At 43.4% G+C, this 19,252-nt stretch overlaps 1 protein-coding gene across 2 annotated transcripts in view; it reads right to left on the bottom strand.

Annotated features, from left to right (window-relative positions):
- TBC1D25 (TBC1 domain family member 25) overlaps window positions 1-14,568 on the bottom strand; it is a 35,810-nt gene extending 21,242 nt beyond the window's left edge. Inside the window, exons 1-4 of one of the 2 annotated variants that reach the window (XM_089675017.1) lie at window positions 14,446-14,568; window positions 4,964-5,073; window positions 3,657-3,808; window positions 2,680-2,801 (exon numbers count right to left, since the gene is read on the bottom strand). In XM_089675017.1, the coding sequence (XP_089531143.1) occupies window positions 2,680-2,801; window positions 3,657-3,808; window positions 4,964-5,073; window positions 14,446-14,535 (474 nt within the window). In that variant the 5' untranslated portion in view covers window positions 14,536-14,568. Of the gene's footprint in view, window positions 1-2,634; window positions 2,802-3,656; window positions 3,809-4,963; window positions 5,074-14,445 lie in introns of both variants that reach the window. The other variant, XM_089675016.1, reaches the window with a different exon arrangement.
- Between the last annotated feature and the right edge of the window lie 4,684 nt (window positions 14,569-19,252).

Genomic DNA, 19,252 nt, shown 5'->3' on the forward strand with positions numbered 1-19,252 from the left:
CCCTGTACATTTTATCTTGGGCCGAGACCTGCTTTGATGGTTCTGGGATGTCCTGAGGCATAAACAGCACTTAGGAGCTCCTCCAGATCCTCCACCGCAAAAAAGGTGTCTACCCAGTCTGTATTCCTCACTAGCCTGGCTAGCACCTTCCAAATCTCCCCCCTCTTTCAGGGAGCTTTGGTCAGAGACCTCAGCCTCCTCTAAGTCTTCCTCCTCTGTAACCTGAGAAGATGAGGGTCCCAGACTACCTCACTGCTTACCCATTCAAGTCCCGTCTTGGGAAGAATAACCTTCCCTAGAGGATCATGTATCCACCTCTCTGGATGTCAGAGCTGTCTTAAAGGATTGTAAGGTAGCTAACATCTCCATTTGCACCGAACAAAAATCCTTCATAACCGCAGAGGTTTCTTTCCCTGACAACCCGTGGATACATTTATAATAAAAGGAACGGTATATCCTTTCCCCCCTAGGTACACCTGTAGGGGAGTGGGTAAGGACTCTCTCTTCTCCCCTATTAGCCAAGTCAGACTCACCGCCCGTGGTCTTTTCATTGGCTGCAGCCACTGCTTCGCCTTCCATCCTCAGCAGGGCCCCTCGGGACTGTGACCCCTTCGCCGGGCTCTTGGGTAAGCCCTCCCAGTGGTAATTCCTGGAGGCTCCTCACTGGCCTCATCAGGAACAAAACGCCGACCGGTGCCGCAATCTGTAAGGTGGAAGTCCCGCCCTCACCAGAATCCAGCTGAGAACGAGGTTTGGCCCACAGCCTTGCTCCCCCTTCCGGTCCTGCACAGAGCTGATTGCAAACTCCATCGTGGCCATCCCATCTGCCCTACGGGCATGCACCGCACTCTGTACATCACTGGCCAGCAGTCAATGCGACCGTGAGGTAAAAGTCTTTCTGGCCAAGCCTCCCCACTGCGACAAATAAGGATAGAAGGGCGCTTGTCCCTGAACACCAGACACACCTCCCCTATGCCCAGGAAGCTCCTACAGACTGAGAACCCTGGAGTGCGTGAGTGACCCCGGCTACACACCATGCCCTCCCCAGCTTCGCTGCTTAACCTCCCAGGGCGAACCTTCCAGCCCCAGGCCTTAGGTCTCCAGAAAAAAACAAACACAAAAAACTGAGGAGTGGAGGGAAGGGCGGGGAATTTAAACTCTGTTGTTTTTTGATTGTTTTTTCTGTCAGGCGGAGCTAGTCATCTGTCAGGTGTGCTATCCAGGAAGATGACTAGAGAAAAATTATTTTCCATTTTGACCAGTTGCAATTTTAAAATAAGTAGTTTTGGCGTTTATTCACATTTGTGGAAGCCCTTGCAGTCCCTCTGAAAAACAATCCGCAGGGGGTGGTTGACAGGTGGCTGGGAGGTGATTTGTTGCCTTCTCGCCACCTGTTTTAATCCTGAAAAGCCTGCACCACAACCACAAGCATTACTTGTGGTTGCAGCGCAGCCCTATTCACTTGACCGATAGCATTTTGCAGCGGTACTGCCCACCGAACATGACATAGGGAAAATGTTTGCTCTGGGCATGAAGCAAAGCAGTGCAACCAAAGCAGGTGTACAACTCCATTGCAGAATTGGGGGGGGGGGGGGGTGTCCGTAAAACTGTGGCTCAACAACCTCTAGGCAGCCAGTGTGAATGACCCCTAACTGTAAATAAAAATATTCTTTTTATATTTTGTCCAATTTAAAATTACACTGAAGTGAGGTTTCTGGTCCAAAGCAAGGTAAAGTATTTCACAAATGAAAAGGGCTATTTGTTTTTAATTTCACACACATTTTTAAGCAAAACAATTGTAGGTACAACGAATATCCCCTAAACGTGCACTCTTTAGGAGATATTCAGTGTTTCTCCAGTCAGTGAAAACTTAAAAAGGAATACATTTTATTAAACGAAAAAAAAAAAAACTGCTTTAATTAATGTCATATGCAGATCAAAGGTCACTACAATCCTATGTTGATACATTCTATTACTCAATGACAATTGCAGATTATCGGTGTCATTTTCCAGAAGACAGCCTGGCTGACATGTTATACACAAATCCTCGCTGTCATTTTCACAGCCACGAATAACTGATAACAGTGAGGGAAAGGGAAGGGTTTAGGAGATATGCCCGTGAAACTTTGTTAAAATTTTTAAGGCATATTTCCTCACCCAAGGTCCTCAGCGGATAAAGCGTCACTGAAAGATGGTCTTTACACCACTGACTTGCATACTTGCTCCAGGTCAGTAATTAACTGAGCAGTGAAATCAGTAACAGAACGAAACCCCAGAGCCTGGAAAAGTCAACAACCTTTAATACTCTGCTTATCTTGCTGTCCAGGAGGCTGATTCACAATCCTAATAGAAGTCATTTGTATAACCACAAGCAGAAGTGTATACAGCCATCCGAGGATCTGCTGCTGTTTATGGAAATACAGCCCAGCCAGGACTGACCAAACCAGTATTGATCCATGAGCAGTTTTCATCTCTCTCCACCCAAACGTGAAGTATATCAAAACGCTAAATGGGTTTTTTTTTTCCCGTTTTGAATACACTGAGGGGGGGCACAGACTGCAATAACTTCAGGACTGTATTCAAAAACTAGAGAAAAAACAGTCTGGGCCACACTACACATGAGCTACACCTTACATTTTGAGTGGAGGTCTTCCTCAGTTGTGCAGAGCTCTCGCTCACCTGGGACAGTAAGGACTGAGTAAAGGGTAGAGCGGCTGTGAATGAACGCTTGTCCACAAGAAATAAGTCGGTTCCAATTACATCTTTAGGGCTGATGATGTCCCAGTCTTCCAGGAGAGGACCTACAATGAGATTAATACCCATCAGAAGGCCAATGTATGCTTTAAAAAGAAGGAACTTGGTATATAATTATTCAAAAGGTCAAGTCTACCCAAAACTGACAAGTGCTATAAGCTTAAAGAGGACGTAACCTGACCTAAAATGTTTCTAAGGTAAAAAAAAAAATCAGTTAACTGATCAAATAAGTTCATATGACCCTGTGGTCCTTCTTTGGCTAATAGGCCCAGACTGTACACAGAGCTAATATTATGCCCTATCCTCTCAACTGCTGGGATCTGCCCTTTTACTGTCAATTGCCAAAGCCTCTGCAGCCCACTGAAACTTTGCTTATTGACAGTTGAATGTAAGGGGAAGGCCTTAAAACCAATAGGGGCAGAGCTTATTTAGATTCGGATTTGGCAAAAGTCAAAACCCCATGTTCAGCCTTGGCCTAATATCCAAAGTGCCCAACAGAGGTTGAAAGGGTTGAACCTCAGACCATTACAGGTACTTGCAGGTACCCCACTATTCTTGCATTTCAACATCATTATCTTAGAAAGGTTTTGGGCTAGGTCATGCTCACTTTAATACAGCCTTCTGGCTCCTGCTCTGAACTGACTGGGAAGTGGTACGCTAATGCCTACTGTTGGAGAAAATGAGAAGACAAGGTGGGTAGGTAAAAACCCAGGACCTACTGTATGGCAAGGAGATTTTACCTTTAAAGTCTCCCCGAGATAAGTGAACTAGTGACACTTTACACTGAAATATTGCTTTTGGTGGACGGACCCTTTAATCTGCACACCTGCATCGAAGGCTAACTTCGTGCCACTACTATTCTTTTGGAGTCCTGGCCTCCACCCAGGCTCACATATGCTTACTGTCCTCAGATGGCTTGATGTCCAGCTTCAGCTGTAGGTATGGTTTGGAGGCGCTGGCGAATGCTGTTCCCAAGTCCCAGTCGGACATGAGTGACAGGTAGTTTTCATGCCCTTGCTTGTCACGGCCAAGGTAACTGATCCCAAAGTTCTTCCTGCAAAGAAAAATTATATTGTCAAAGGCATGTTTAACAAACCAGAGGTGAATGGACAGCAGAAGCCAATTGCGTTTTACTCTCCTAAAGAGAATGTTTTGTGTGTTTGTATAAAAATTATGTCCAGAACTTCAGGATAAATTTACTTTTTTTTTTTTTTTTTAAAGACAGGTAAACATTCGACATGGACATTTTCCAGGCAGTATCTGGCAGTCAAAGCTCCTATTTTTCCTGGCTAAGCTCATCTAATGTTACGAGAGGTCAATAGCTGAAGTTCAGACTACACATAAAGCTGGATAGGTCAAAGGAATAATTCATCCCCTTACTTCTTTCCTCTGTACAGCTCCAAAGAGGTTTTCAATTAGAAACAGTCTGAGAACAGGCAGATACTACCTCTCTCTTTACAAAACCCACACTACCCCACAACACTAGTCTCATTGGTGCCCACTGTGGTAAATATTTATAACTGGTTAAAAAAACAGTAGATCTAAAACATTAGTTTAAAAGCTAATCAACTTGTAAAAAAAAATTACAATTGCCCCTAAACCATTATAGTTTCCATTTCAATTGAAATTTTCCAGCTTGCCCGATCACTGCTCTTGTCCAAACTCAGTTTTCACAGTTGGGTTTTACCTAAAGGTTCCCAACACTGTTCAACCCATTTGCGACCACCCAACACAATTGTGTGTTGGCAAAGGGGTGGGTTTTAAATTCCACATGGCACATTTTTATCAGTTAGTACAAAGCTTCCTCTGAATGGCTGAGGTGGAGAGGCACATGGACGACATCACAATGTCCACCTCAACCATTCAGAGGAAGCCTTGTATTCATTGAGCAGAATTTTGTGCTGGGAGTGGGACGGAAAGTCCCCATATTACTACTGGAACACAGTGCCGTATACTTTATGTAGCTGATACTACATACAGTTTATATAGCACTGACAGCCAAAGTATCTGTTAGTAAAAAAAAACCAATTTGTTTGGAACAGAATGGCCCAAACTTATTAATGTGGTAGGGAAGCTGGAGTTCAGTGTACAATGAAAACATCATGAAATGTGAGATGTGACTGTAACATCTGACATGTAACACAGTAGCTCAAAGTAAGATTTTAGAATGAGATTGAGAAGATCACATGGTCAACAATGATGCACTCACCCATTTAAATCAAAGGCCCGGGTCAATATATGCTGAAGAACATCCAGGGAGGTAATCTGGGGGTCCACGGCGAATGACCGGGACTCTGGCTGCAGGACACCTTCGCATTTCTTTAAAAAAAAAAGAAGAGAAACAAATGCCAGGTAAAACAAAAAGATGTAAAATGCAGGAAACGTAGGTGTGAGGGACAACAAGCAGATATTATAGTGCTGCTCCAGGAAAAAAAAAAATTATACATAATACCAGCCATATTATTTAGGCCTCATGTACACTGAGCGTTTGCTCATCTCCTCTAAATGCCTTTTCTCCTGGCAGGAGAAAAGCTGCCTAAAATACAAAGTAAAAGTCATGTACTGAACATGCATTTATGCACATTCATGTGTTAATGCATTCTATGTCCAGAATATTAATTTATTCTGGCTATTAGAATGCATTAAAGCACAAGTACATGAATGTGCCTAACATCTATCAGCGTTCCGTGTTTTTTCTGCCCAAAAGCTCCTACCCACACCGATTTTGGCTTCTCGGCATGTCAGTCACCTGGTCCGGGAGGGACTTGGTGATGATCGGCGGAGCTGACAGGGGAGAGGTCTGTATGTAAACAATACAGATCCCCCCCTGTCAGCACAAAGAGAATGCTTTGTATTGCTCTGCACCACAGAGCAGTACAAAGCAGTGTGTCTACACAGTAAAACACACACAGCACACTATGTAAAAACACACACAGCAGAACCCTTTGATTGCCTCAGATGCTAACCCCTTCCTGCCCAGTGTCCTTAGTACAGTGTCAGTGCTTTTTATTTGCACTGATCACTATACTAGTGTGACTGGGGATGTAAGTGACACCATGTTCCCCCCCAGTGTCAGAATGCCCGCCGCAGTCCCACTATAAGTCGCTGATTGCTGCCATTAGTATTAAAAGAAAAAAAAAAATTCCAGTATATATACCGACATTTGTAGACGCTACAACTTTCATGTAAACCAATTAATTCACATGTATTGGGATTTGTTTTTTAGCAAAGACATTATTATTATTAATAAACAGGATTTATATAGCACCAACAGTTTGCGCAGTGCTTTACAATATAAAGGGGGACAGTACAATTACAATACATTTCAGTACAGAAGGAAAGTGAGGGCCCTGCTCGTGAAGCTCACAATCTAAAGGAAGGGGGAGGTGATACAAAAGGTGATAGCTGCGGGGGATGATCTGGTGGAGGTGATTCAAGTACAGTTCTTAGGTGGAGGTGGGGTAGACATGTAGCAGAATACATTTTGGCCTAAGTTTATGATGAAATTTGATTTTTTAAAAAAATTTTTATTGGAAATGTTTACTAGCAAAAAGTGAAAAATATTTTTTTTTCCAAAATTGTTGGTCTTTTTTTTGTTTATAGTGCAAAAATGATTAAATACCACCGAAAGAAAGCTCTATTTTTGGGGAAAAAGGACAAAAATGTCATTTATGTACAATGTTGCATGACCGCACAATTGCCAGTTAACATAACGCAGCGCCGTATTGCAAAGAATGGCCTAGTCAGGAAGGGGGGTAAATACTCTGGAGGGCAAGTGGTTAAAACAATTAAAAAATGCAGGGGTGTCATCTCACTTCCCCAGCCTGTTTTTACACTGTACAGGGAGGAAGCAGCAGGAGACTGACGAATACTTCTCTTTGCTCGTTTCTACCATCAGTTTGGCCCTGGTCATTACATTTGCATGAAGTACATCAGACTGGCTCAGAGTCTTGCCCCCCCCCCCCCCTCCCAGTGCTTTCTACACAAGGGATTGTAAGAAGCTGACATCAAGTCAAATTCATGTTCTTGCATTAAAAAATACATCTCAGGAGTATAGAGTATCTGCCAGCCTCTCACAGAGAATGAGAGGCTATCCACTGTGAGCCAAACAGGTTCTATGGCACTGCATAATGCTGTTGATCAAACATAGTTACATAGTTAGTCTGGCTGAAAAAAGACAAAAGTCCATCCAGTTCAACCATTTAAAAAAAAAAAAAAAAAAAAAAAAAAAAAGAAAATGAGTGTAAGGAAGATCCCCAGGGTTTATATCAATATGGGTCACTCAGTCCTCTTAACCACTTCAAGTCCGGACACTTTTACCCCCTTCCTGTCCAGGCCAATTTTCAGCTTTCAGCGCCATCACACTTTGAATGACAATTGCGCGGTCATGCAACACTGCACTATCGTGGTGCTGCACGCTCCCAGGGAGCGCGCACAAGCAGGGGGCGGGGAGTCAGTTTATAAACAGCCATCCGACCCTGCACTACCACCGTCCGGCCGTTTAAATACAACGGCCGGACAGGAGGTGGTTAATCCAGTCACCATGGCATGTGGAAACGTTGACTGTCCTAGAACAGGATGGGAGGTAGAAGTGTCGGTTCACACTGATGCAGTGTGGGATTTGCAGGTATTTCTGTACGTTTCCCACACCGCATCACAATCGCACTCTGTTCATACAAACCACTGTGGGTGTCTATGTTAAGGACACCCCAAAAAATTGTTTGCAAAACGCAGTGCAATTGGCTCAATCTAGTGCGGAAACAAAACAAAACAAAAAAAACAAAAAAAAAAAACAAAACAAAAAAACAAAACAAAAAAAAACACAAAAAAACGGTGCCTACACCTTTTGTCTGGGTACAGAGCAATTTCAGCGATCAAATCGAACTGCAAAGAATGGCATGCGATTTGAATAGGAACGTGGTGCGATTTCTGTCCGAATCACATGCATTTTCCAGCCAGGCAATAGTGGGAACCGGGACTAAAAGTTGTGGAACCACCATGGTCAAACTACGTAATACAATCCCTGGTATCAGGCAGTCTATTAATTCCTCGGTTTACACGGTTAAAGCTGGGAACGGTTGTCAGATCACGGGGTAGAGACGGTAAAACAGCTTTATACTGTATGTGGAAGTCAGATGGATTTGAAGGCCCTTGAAGGATGGTTGTTCCAGTTTGACGTAGATGGCCTCTTATGTACCGGTTGTCCTCTCTGTCCTAAAAGTACACATCTCTCTGTCCTGGACAGAACACCCCTTTCCCATAAAGCAATAATAAATCCAAAATAAAAATTAAATATATTGCAGCTTACCAATCCTTAACTAAAGCAAAACAGTTTTTTTTACTAGTTGAAGAGAGAGGAATTAGAACACCTGTCTGAATGTATTTATTATTGTCTTTGTTAAGAAGATTCCACATCTCTTTGCCCTGTTTACTGTCATCAGTGAAAGTCAAAGTGATAGAAAATGTTAAAATTTTGGGTTGTCACCAGAACAGGAATAGAGAAGAAATCTTCAACTGGGGATGCTGGTTCCGGTGACAACTAAGGATTCCCTCACTTTGAGGACTGATTCTAGGGTTGAACTGATATTAGTTTTTTTTTTTTAGTGGCGAGCTAGATGGCTTCTGGTTGGTCAGTACCATTCATGTGACAGTGCAGCCCAATTAGAATCCCTTTAGTCCATATTGTCAGCACTGCAAGGAGAGGAGAGGAAGCCGTGGGGGTTTTAAATCCCCGGACCTGTGAAGCTCATTATTGGTGTCTGACAGAGGGGGATCAGTTGAGCCAGGGGGGGGGGGGGGGCTTGTATGGAGAGGAGGTCCAGTAGATGGCTGGAACCGTTTGAGGCTGAGTGGAGAGAGCAAAGGTAAAGTCAGCCGCAGCCACTGATGTCCGCAATGGGAATCGGGAGCCGGAGCTGGTGGAACCCATCATGCAATCCAGACAGGAATCGTACCGCATTTGTGTTCAAATTGCATGCAGTTCTTTGCATTGCGATTTGACCCCATTTATTCTCTATGGGGTCATATTGCAACGCAAAGGTATCTTTTTTGGTACTTGTTCGGTTTCTGCCCACCAACCCTTGCTTGTGGGGGGGGGGGGGGGGGGCTAGGGTGTCCCCTAGTCATTTAAGGGCAGACAGGACACCTGTCAGGTTCAGCTCTGATGAAGGGAGCTTGACACCTGAAACGTGTTGGCTTTACCTACCAGACGGTTCTGAGACCGAATAGACCTTTTGAGGCTGTATTTTTCATATCTGCCTATTGTATTCATGCGTTTGTGAGTATGCTTTTGTCTCATAGCATTGATTACATTTTATGAAAGAAATGCATGTTAGTCAAGTCCATGTAAGTCGGCTAGTCCATCTAACACTACCCTCTCCCCAGACTGACAATGCTGCTGTCCAAGCGTGTCTCCATTGCTGGTCCTTCCAGGAGTGGAGACACCCTAAGACAGGAGGTGTGTTACAGCCAGACAACCAGGTGAAAAGGGAGGAAAAAAAGAAGAAATCTAATGCAGCCATCACTAAAGTAGAACCATTAAGTAGACAGGGCAAAACTTTTTTTAATTTTAAATAGAGTGCGAGTACTTGTACAAGTACTTGGTATCAGTGCAACCCTAATTGAATCCTCTTGAACTTGTACAGAAACATGTTGTCACTGTCCCTTTTGTAAGGCGCTGCACAAACTGTTGATGCAATATAAATCCTGTATAATAGTGATAGTTTTCTTTTGCTTCCTATATTGGCTATAAAAAAAAAAAATTAAAAAGTGAAGGGATATCTCCCTAATGAGACGCAGATGGCAAAAGTAAACCTGGCAGGGGTTATAAATCCCCCTTACTCAATTTAACCTCTTGGCGCCAACTGAATGCAAATGTGCGGCCTCCCGGAGTTCTATTAAAAAATAACATATGTGCTGAGAGCGCGCACACATGTCCAGTACTCATGGAAAGGTCCCGATCTCCTCTTTCAATCGGGACCTTTCCCGATCATGTGACCGCCATGATGGCGTGTCACGGCAGTCACATGACCCTAAACCCCGGCCTGTCTCCTGACTTCTGAAACCCCTTCTGGCACCGACGCCAAGGGGTTAAAATTAAAAACATATTTTGCCTTATTGAAGCGAATTATAAGGTCTTCATGTGGGGGTATTTGGTGCCCTTCCACTTGGCTTCCTTTGTTCAGGGGGCATCCTCTGGCTGTTTCCGCGGCTGCGGACAGGAGGGCACAGTTCTCCATATATGGTGGACCTGTAGCAAAGTCAAGTGATTTTGGATTCGAACATTTAATTGTATATACTCATTGACTCGGTGGAGGGGGTACCCGGATATGTGAAACGCTTGATCGCATTTATATTTACTGCTGCCAGGATATCCATTGCATGCTCTTGGCGGTCCCCCTTTGTCTCCCTTGATCTCCTGAAGGCTAAATTGACCTGCATAATGGTCAGGAACGTTTGACTGCTATTCTTCAAGACAGGATTGTCTTCGCATTTCCCATAGGAATGCATTAAAAAACCAATTAATCCGTTCCAGAGGTCAGAAAAAAAAAAAAAAAGTATTTTATCTGTTCAAAACTCTTTGAAAGTGCACTTTAAAGGCATAGTACTGTACAGGGACATGATTAAAAAATAAAAATTTGTAAATGCACTGAAAACCAATGAATCTGTTCCGTAGGTCAGAAAAAAAAAAAAAAAAAGCTTTTATCTGTTCAAAACTCTTTATAAAGTGCACTTTAAAAGCATAGTACTGTACAAGGACATGATTAAAAATTAATTTGTAAATGCATTGAAAACCAATTAATCTGTTCCGTAGGTCAGAAAAAAGAAGAAAAAAAAAAAAGCTTTTATCTGTTCAAAACTCTTTATAAAGTGCACTTTAAAGGCATAAATACTGTACAGGGACATGATTAAAAAATTCCAGAATGGCTCCAAAATGCTTTAAAGGCATAAATACTGTACAGCGACATGATTAAAAAATCGCAGAATGGCTCCAAAACATGATGCAAATACCGCTCCAACAACTCCACACTCGACTCCAAGTGCTACCCACAGACTCCAGTATGCATGGGGCCGACGCTATAAACCTCCCAGGAGCAATTCATCCTGGGGAAACTTGCTACGTATTGCAAAAAAAATATGTAAATGCACTGAAAACCAATTAATCCGTTGCAGAGGTAAGAAAAAAGTAAAAAAAAAAAAAAAAAAAAAAGTCTCATCTGTTCAAAACTCTTTAGAAAGTGCACTTTAAAGGCATGGGGCTGGCACTATAAACCTCCCAGGCGCAATGCATCCTGGGGAAACTTCATATTGCAAAAAAAACTTGTAAACCGAGGCATTATTTTCAATGGATTTTCATTGGTAAACCGAGGTACGCCTGTATATTAGACATTCTAGACAGAGTCAACACCTGGATGTATTTGTCTTTGGGTGGGCGCCCCTCCCATTATGATGAATGACAGATGATGCAGGGTATGTGTGGTGGGTATTGTCCGCTGAAACGCACGCCTGGTGGATGAACAGCATGGTATATATGAAAGTAATGCACGAGTCGTCTGCGCTCTCTTGCTCTTGTATGTGTTTCCACAGTTCTCTGGAATTTCCCTGGACTCGTGGAGGGCTGCACCCGAGGAAGCAGGACTCACAGTCTGAAGTACCCTGGTTCGAGAGCTGGAGTGTTTTTTAGAATATATAATATGGACTTGACTGACAAATTAAAGTGGTTGTAAACCTCAGACATGAAATATTAGCAAAGCATATCCCTCTATAGTATGAAATTGTCTCTATCCAGAGCACTGAGTGTCATTTCTGTCTGCTGCCCTGTTCCTCTGCTATCAGCATGAATCACTTCTCACAGGTTTTCCTGACACCAAGAGAAAAATGGCGACGGGGAGAGCACACAGCCTGTGATTGAAAGCCTCAGATCTGTTCCTGTGTGGAGGAGGGGGAGGGATGTCCCTTCCCTCCAATCAGCTCTCAGACCTCTCCTCACAAACATCTACAGTGTGTGATTTGGCCTCCTGTTTTCTGACAGCTCAGACAAGCTTTATAAATTCTGGACTTTGAACAGACGAGAAGACTGCTGGGAAGCAGGGTATGTTCTGATGGTATCAGGAGGGGTCACAATGACTGAATATAATACAGGGGAAGGGAGGCATACAGTGGGCAGGAAGGGGGAGATTATGGGTGGAAACTGAATTAGGGTGTATAATGTGGTGTGATATGGATAATATAGGTGAGCAGCAGGTGGGGGAAGGGTGAGGATAATCTGGAGAAAGCCGGAGCCCAGCGTTATGATATCAGGTGAAGGCTGGAAAAGTCATACTATAGATAATGAGTGACTGGGGGGGGGGGGGGTCCAATGTTATGATTGAAAGCTCCAAGGAGCAGGGCCCTCCAACCCCTCGTGTATTGTATTGTCACTGTATTGTCTCATGTTCTGTCCCCCATTGTAATGTACAGCGCTGAGCAAACCTTTCTGGAGCTATATAAATACTGTATAATAATAATAATAGATGTGTACACAGTACAGAGGAGGGGATACAATACACAGGAGTACACATTATGGGTGGAGCAGTGTACACAGTACAGAGGAGGGGATACAATACACAGGAGTACACATTATGGGTGGAGCAGTGTACACAGTACAGAGGAGGGGTATACAATACACAGGAGTACACATTATGGGTGGAGCAGTGTACACAGTACAGAGGAGGGGATACAATACACAGGAGTACACATTATGGGTGGAGCAGTGTACACAGTACAGAGGAGGGGATACAATACACAGGAGTACACATTATGGGTGGAGCAGTGTACACAGTACAGAGGAGGGGATACAATACACAGGAGTACACATTATGGGTGGAGCAGTGTACACAGTACAGAGGAGGGGTATACAATACACAGGAGTACACATTATGGGTGGAGCAGTGTACACAGTACAGAGGAGGGGTATACAATACACAGGAGTACACATTATGGGTGGAGCTGTGTACACAGTACAGAGGAGGGGATACAGTACACAGGAGTACACATTATGGGTGGAGCAGTGTACACAGTACAGAGGAGGGGTATACAATACACAGGAGTACACATTATGGGTGGAGCAGTGTACACAGTACAGAGGAGGGGTATACAATACACAGGAGTACACATTATGGGTGGAGCTGTGTACACAGTACAGAGGAGGGTATACAATACACAGGAGTACACATTATGGGTGGAGCAGTGTACACAGTACAGAGGAGGGGTATACAATACACAGGAGTACACATTATGGGTGGAGCAGTGTACACAGTACAGAGGAGGGGTATACAATACACAGGAGTACACATTATGGGTGGAGCAGTGTACACAGTACAGAGGAGGGGTATACAATACACAGGAGTAAAGATTATAGGTGGAGCAGTGTACACAGTACAGAGGAGGGGTATACAATACACAGGAGTACACATTATGGGTGGAGCAGTGTACACAGTACAGAGGAGGGGTATACAATACACAGGAGTACACATTATGGGTGGAGCAGTGTACACAGTACAGAGGAGGGGTATACAATACACAGGAGTAAAGATTATAGGTGGAGCAGTGTACACAGTACAGAGGAGGGGTATACAGTACACAGGAGTACAGATTATAGCTGGAGCAGTGTACACAGTACAGAGGAGGGGTATACAATACACAGGAGTACAGAATATGGGTGGAGCAGTGTACACAGTACAGTGGAGGGGTATACAATACACAGGAGTACAGATTATGGGTGGAGCAGTGTACACAGTACAGTGGAGGGGTATACAATACACAGGAGTACAGATTATGGGTGGAGCTGTGTACACAGTACAGAGGAGGGGTATACAGTACACAGGAGTACAGATTATGGGTGGAGCAGTGTACACAGTACAGTGGAGGGGTATACAATACACAGGAGTACAGATTATGGGTGGAGCTGTGTACACAGTACAGAGGAGGGGTATACAGTACACAGAGGTGATATATTATGGGTGGAACTGTGTACACAGTACAGTGGGGATGTATATAATATATCAAGTGAAACATTATGGGTGGAGCTGTGTACACAGTACAGAGGAGGGTGTATAATACAGAGTGAAAGATTATGGGTGGAGCTGTGTGCACAGTACAGGGGAGAGGATACAATACACAGAGGTGATAGATTATGGGTGGAACTGTGTGCACAGTACAGAGGAGGGGTATAGAATATACAGAGCTGATAGATTATGGGTGGAGCTGTGTACACAGTACAGAGGAGGGGTATAGAATATACAGAGCTGATAGATTATGGGTGGAGCTGTGTACACAGTACAGAGGAGGGGTATAGAATATACAGAGCTGATAGATTATGGGTGGAGCTGTGTACACAGTACAGAGGAGGGGTATAGAATATATAGGGGTACAGTTTATGGGTGGAGCTGAGTGCACAGTACAGAGGAAGGGTATACAATACAAAGAGGTGATAGATTATGGGTGGAGATCAGTGCACAGTACAGAGGAGAGGTATATACTATACAGAAGTGATAGATATGGGTGGAGCTGTGTAGACAGTACAGAGGAGGGTATATAATACACAGGGAGACAGACTATGGGTGGAGCTGTGCACACTATAGATATAGGTGTATATGGGGAGTTCTATGCTGTACGCAGCCCCCAGTCACATGACCCTCCGGCCAGACTCACCCTGACCCGGACCCGCACCACCTCCCGCTCCTCTTCCTCCTCCATGTCCCGAGCCTCCTCTGTTCGGGGAACATCCGGGAATGACGTCATCCCACTTGTCACCCACCGCACTCTGATGTCATCACACCCCACCTACCGACAACACGATCCTCCGGAGCCTAGAGGGCCAACTGAATCCTACACCATCTCCGGTTCAGGAGCCGCTCTGCGCCATTTTGGTGACTACCTAATGCTAAAGACTGTAATGGGTTCGTCCACAGTAAAATGGCGCCACACTGGAGACAGATGGAGACAGATATATTTCTGTCACTGTCATGCTGGGGATTGTTTTGACGTTTCAGTGGCTCACATGTGTGCAGAGGAGGAGGGAGAGGGAGGATAACAACACAGGGATCCCTGAGCACATCCCACCTTAGTATTCCAACAGTCCTGTTATTGTGTATACAGCACTCTCATCATCACTATCATCACACAGGAACATCATATTGTGTATACAGCACTCTCATCATCACCATCATCACACAGGAACATCATATTGTGTATACAGCACTCTCATCATCACCATCATCACACAGGAACATCACTACTATGATTAAAGTAGAACTATTGGCAAAACTTTTTTTTTTTTTTTTTTTTACATTTTGGATAGACTAAGGGAGGGTTATAACCTGTCAGGTATCTTGTCATCTGTGTCTGGTAGGGTAGATTTTCCTTCTCTTCCTGTCCCATAGCCAAAACAGGAAGTGAGAGGAAATCCCAGCAAAGGGAGGGAATCCCCGGCCCCATTTTCTTTAACTTTTTCTTTCGATGATAACGATAAACAGGACAAATCTTTTTAATGGGCACAGACAGCAATAAAAACCTAGCAGGGGTTCTAATCAATTTCATGTTGAAAAATTTGGGTGACCATTGGGTGGTAGGAGGTCAAGACCTAGTTAGTAACAAAGTCTAATCATTTTCCACTCTATCTAAAACGTAAAAAAAGTTTTCTTTTTAGTTATACTTGAAAGCTCACCCCCAGCCAAGACATTTTGGTCTGCATGGTAAACAGCAAGGCAGGGTTAGAGTATCTGTCAGGTGCTTATTGTGTACCTCTGGGAGAGATTTCCCCTCATTTTCTGTCATGATGGGAAGTGATGGGAGATCTCTCCAACAACAAATGTCAGCCCTGTGGAAGCAGAGCATGGGGGGGAGGAGGGAGAGACATAGAGAAGAGGAGAAATGACACTGTATATTGTCCATAGATGTAGAAGAATAATAGATATGGAAAAATCACACCCAACATGGACAAAAATATTGGCACCCCTGCATTTCTGGCAGATAATTCACCACTTCACCCAGAAAATTGTTGCAATTACAAATGTTTAGACATTCTCATGTTTATTTATTTTGTTTGTATTGGTATGGCCCAAAAAAGTGGAAAAACAAAAAGCCAAATCTGACACTTTCCACGCAAAACTCCAAAAATTATTGGCACCCTCAATTTAATATTTGGTAGCACACCCCTTGGGAAAAATAACTGAAATCAAATCACTTCCTGGAACCATCAATGAGTTTCTTAAACCTCTCTACTGGAATTGTGGACCATTCTTCTTTCGTCAACTGCTCCAGGTCTCAGATTGGAAGGGTCCATTTTCCCAACTGCTGTTTTGAGATCCCTCCACAGGTGCTCTATAGGGTTGAAATCTGGACTCATTGCTGGCCAGTTCAGTACTCCCTGGAGCTTTGTCTGAACCAATTTCTGGGTGCTTTTTGAAGTGTCCTTTGGATCATTGTCCTGCTGTAAGATCCATGACCAATGACGGAGAGACCCAACTTGCTGACACTGGGACCTACATTGGACCCCAGAATTCTTTGGTAGTCTTCAGATTTCATAATGCCATGCACACGGTCAAGACATCCAGTGCTTGAAGCAGCAAAGCAACCCCAAAACATCAGTGAACTTCCACCATGTTTGACTGTAGGGACTGTATTCTTTTCTGTAACCACTTGCCTACTAAGCACTTATACACCTGTAACGGCAAATGCTGGGTGCAATAACTAAAAGCAAGTCATATACATGCACACAATCAACATATAGTCATACAGGTACTTTTAACCAGCATTTACACCATTACATATTCTACGCATGCAAAAGACCCTCTACCAAATGGACACCTGCCCTGGCACATCATAGCATTTACTTGGCACTCCAAGACCAGGGGCGGACTGACCATTTGGAAACTCGGGCACTGCCCGAGGGCCCGGGGTCAGTAGGGAGCCCCATGAGATGCCCCTGGTACCTTTTTCATAGGCTTTTTTGAGTTTGGGCAAGGACACAGGGGCCCTATGATCCCCTATTGCCCAGGGGCCCCATGAGTTGTCAGTCCGCCCCTGTCCGAGACACAACAGAATCCAACTGCAATATTCTTGCACTGTCAAAACCTCCACTTTTATTATCACACGACACATAGGAGGATATATCTTATAGTCATCACAATCTGCATAATACCACACACCAATAATAATGTGAGCATTACAGCATGAAATAGACACATCATTTGACAGCATCACAGCATAGAATTAATACATTACCAAAGCTATGTGAAGGCGGGAAAGAACAGATCCCACTGGAACCATACTGCCCAGGGGGTCATGGGAAAGCCGTAAGCGCGACCAATTGATGAGCCTATATAGCCTAGGCAAGAATCCCAGCATCAGACCGTCCCCTGGACACTAGGGGGCTTCCTATTGGTCTCGCTTGGACTCCTGGCTTTTAAACCACTTTTTCTGGAAGCTTTCCAGTAGTAGGCGGGCACCACACCCACCATAGGAGGAGCTAGCAGAAAGGTTCTGCGAGGATAACAGAGTCACGCTCAGCCACCATATTGATTCCACATCGTTATCTGAAAAGTCACACTTTTGCTTCAGTTCAGCTTCTTATCTACCCTGAACTTCTTCTCACCTACCCCAAACTTCTTCTCATCTATCCTAAACTTAAAGATTTCTAACTTCTCAAGCAAATAGATATCCTTAAACAGGTTCTTATCTTCTAGATTTTATAAACACGTTCAATTCCATAAAATTTTTTTATCTTGCTCTAAGCAGAATATCTTGTGACTGATGGTGACTTTGTTCCTTTAGCTTAGAGAAATTACATCAGTCACTTTTCATGCTCCTGGCATTTGGGCAACAATGCTTTATTGTAAAAATTACCCAAAAAACAAAGGGTCCAAGGCCAACACATTTCATAGGCATTACAACCCCCTTTGTGCCCAATTTTCAACCTTCAACGCTGTCGCACTTTGAATGACAATTGCGTGGTCATGCAACACTGTACCCATAAGAAATTTTTATCATTTTTTTCACACAAATAGAGCTATCTTTTGGTGGTATTTAATTACCGCTGGGTGTTTTATTTTTGCACTATAAACAAAAAAAGAGCAAAAAAAAAAAGTTTTTCTTTTGTTTCTATTATAAAATTTTGCAAACATGTAATTTTTCTCCATCACTGATGTGCATTGATGAGGCTGCACAGATAGGCAGCACTGATCAGCACTGATATGTGGTACTGATGGGCACTGGTAGGAGGTACTAATGGGCACTGATGAGGTGTTCACGGATAGGCAGCACTGATGGGCACTGATAGGCTGCACTGATGAGGTGGCACTGATGCTGCTGCACTGATATGCAGCAATGATGGGCACCGATAGGCGGCACTGATGGGCGACACTGACGGGAAACATTGACTGGAGGCACTGCTACGTAGTACTGATGGTGGGGCACTGATGGATGACACTGACCAGAATCGGAAGTGACGCAGGAGCGTCAGAGATCGAGGGCCGGCGGTGATGAGAGCACTGATTCGGCTTTCCTTATACTAAGAGCTTACTAAAGCTAACATGTTTGGGCTTTTCACTTATTTACATCTTGTAAGTGGCACTCTGTTATGGCAATAAAGAATTGTCTAGTTGGTACTGCACCATTTGGGACTTTCTCGTTTTTTTTCTCATACATGGTCATTTGAGTATGGAGTATTAGGAGGAGGAATTTGTGCACTGGAGTTCACTAGCGCCTGTCCTGGGATTCTCATTTTTCAAGTTATAAGGAGAATAAAACATCAAAGTGGTCTGATTCATTTCTTGGAAAATCATCTATTAAAGCCTAGTGTGCCAACCATGAGAGTGGGAGGCAACACTCTTTGGTGAGAGGGGAGCACTGCACATATATTTATGTATTTACTCATTCTGCCCAAGTTCTTCTCACGGGGTGATCATCTTATGTACTGATTCATTTGGACTTTTCTTTTTGAAATATAATTATTATTAATTTTTGTAATTTCATTAATTATTCCTTTGTGTGAAAAATGTTATTCACTCTCTCGCTCTATATTTTTATAGAGTTTTTGCACTGAAAATTGATGTATGCGCCACCTGAATACTTCCTAAAGTGTTTTTTTTCTTGATGATTTGTTTATTTTTTAAAGTGGCAGCATAGTGGTTATACACAGACATTATTCAATAGTGAGAAGTATCGCTTATTTACACATTCAGCGCAGTTTGTTGGTTATACACCTTCATCACTTTCACATTTAGTATAAGAACCAATCTGGTTAAAATGTACTGGAGTCCACATCAGTCAATGATTAATTCAGAGTAGTAGTTATGTTTTTTATTTTTTTTATAAATATTAGCATCAACATACAGATGAAACTCGAAAAATTAGAATATCGTGCAAAAGTTCATTTATTTTAGTAATGCAACTTAAAAGGTGAAACTAATATATGAGAGAGACTCATTACATGCAAAGCAAGATAGTTCAAGCTAAT

Source organism: Staurois parvus, unplaced genomic scaffold, assembly GCF_062004578.1.
Source record: "Staurois parvus isolate SC_StPar_1 unplaced genomic scaffold, SC_StPar_1.0 ptg000154l, whole genome shotgun sequence".
Taxonomy (NCBI): Eukaryota; Metazoa; Chordata; class Amphibia; order Anura; family Ranidae; genus Staurois; species Staurois parvus.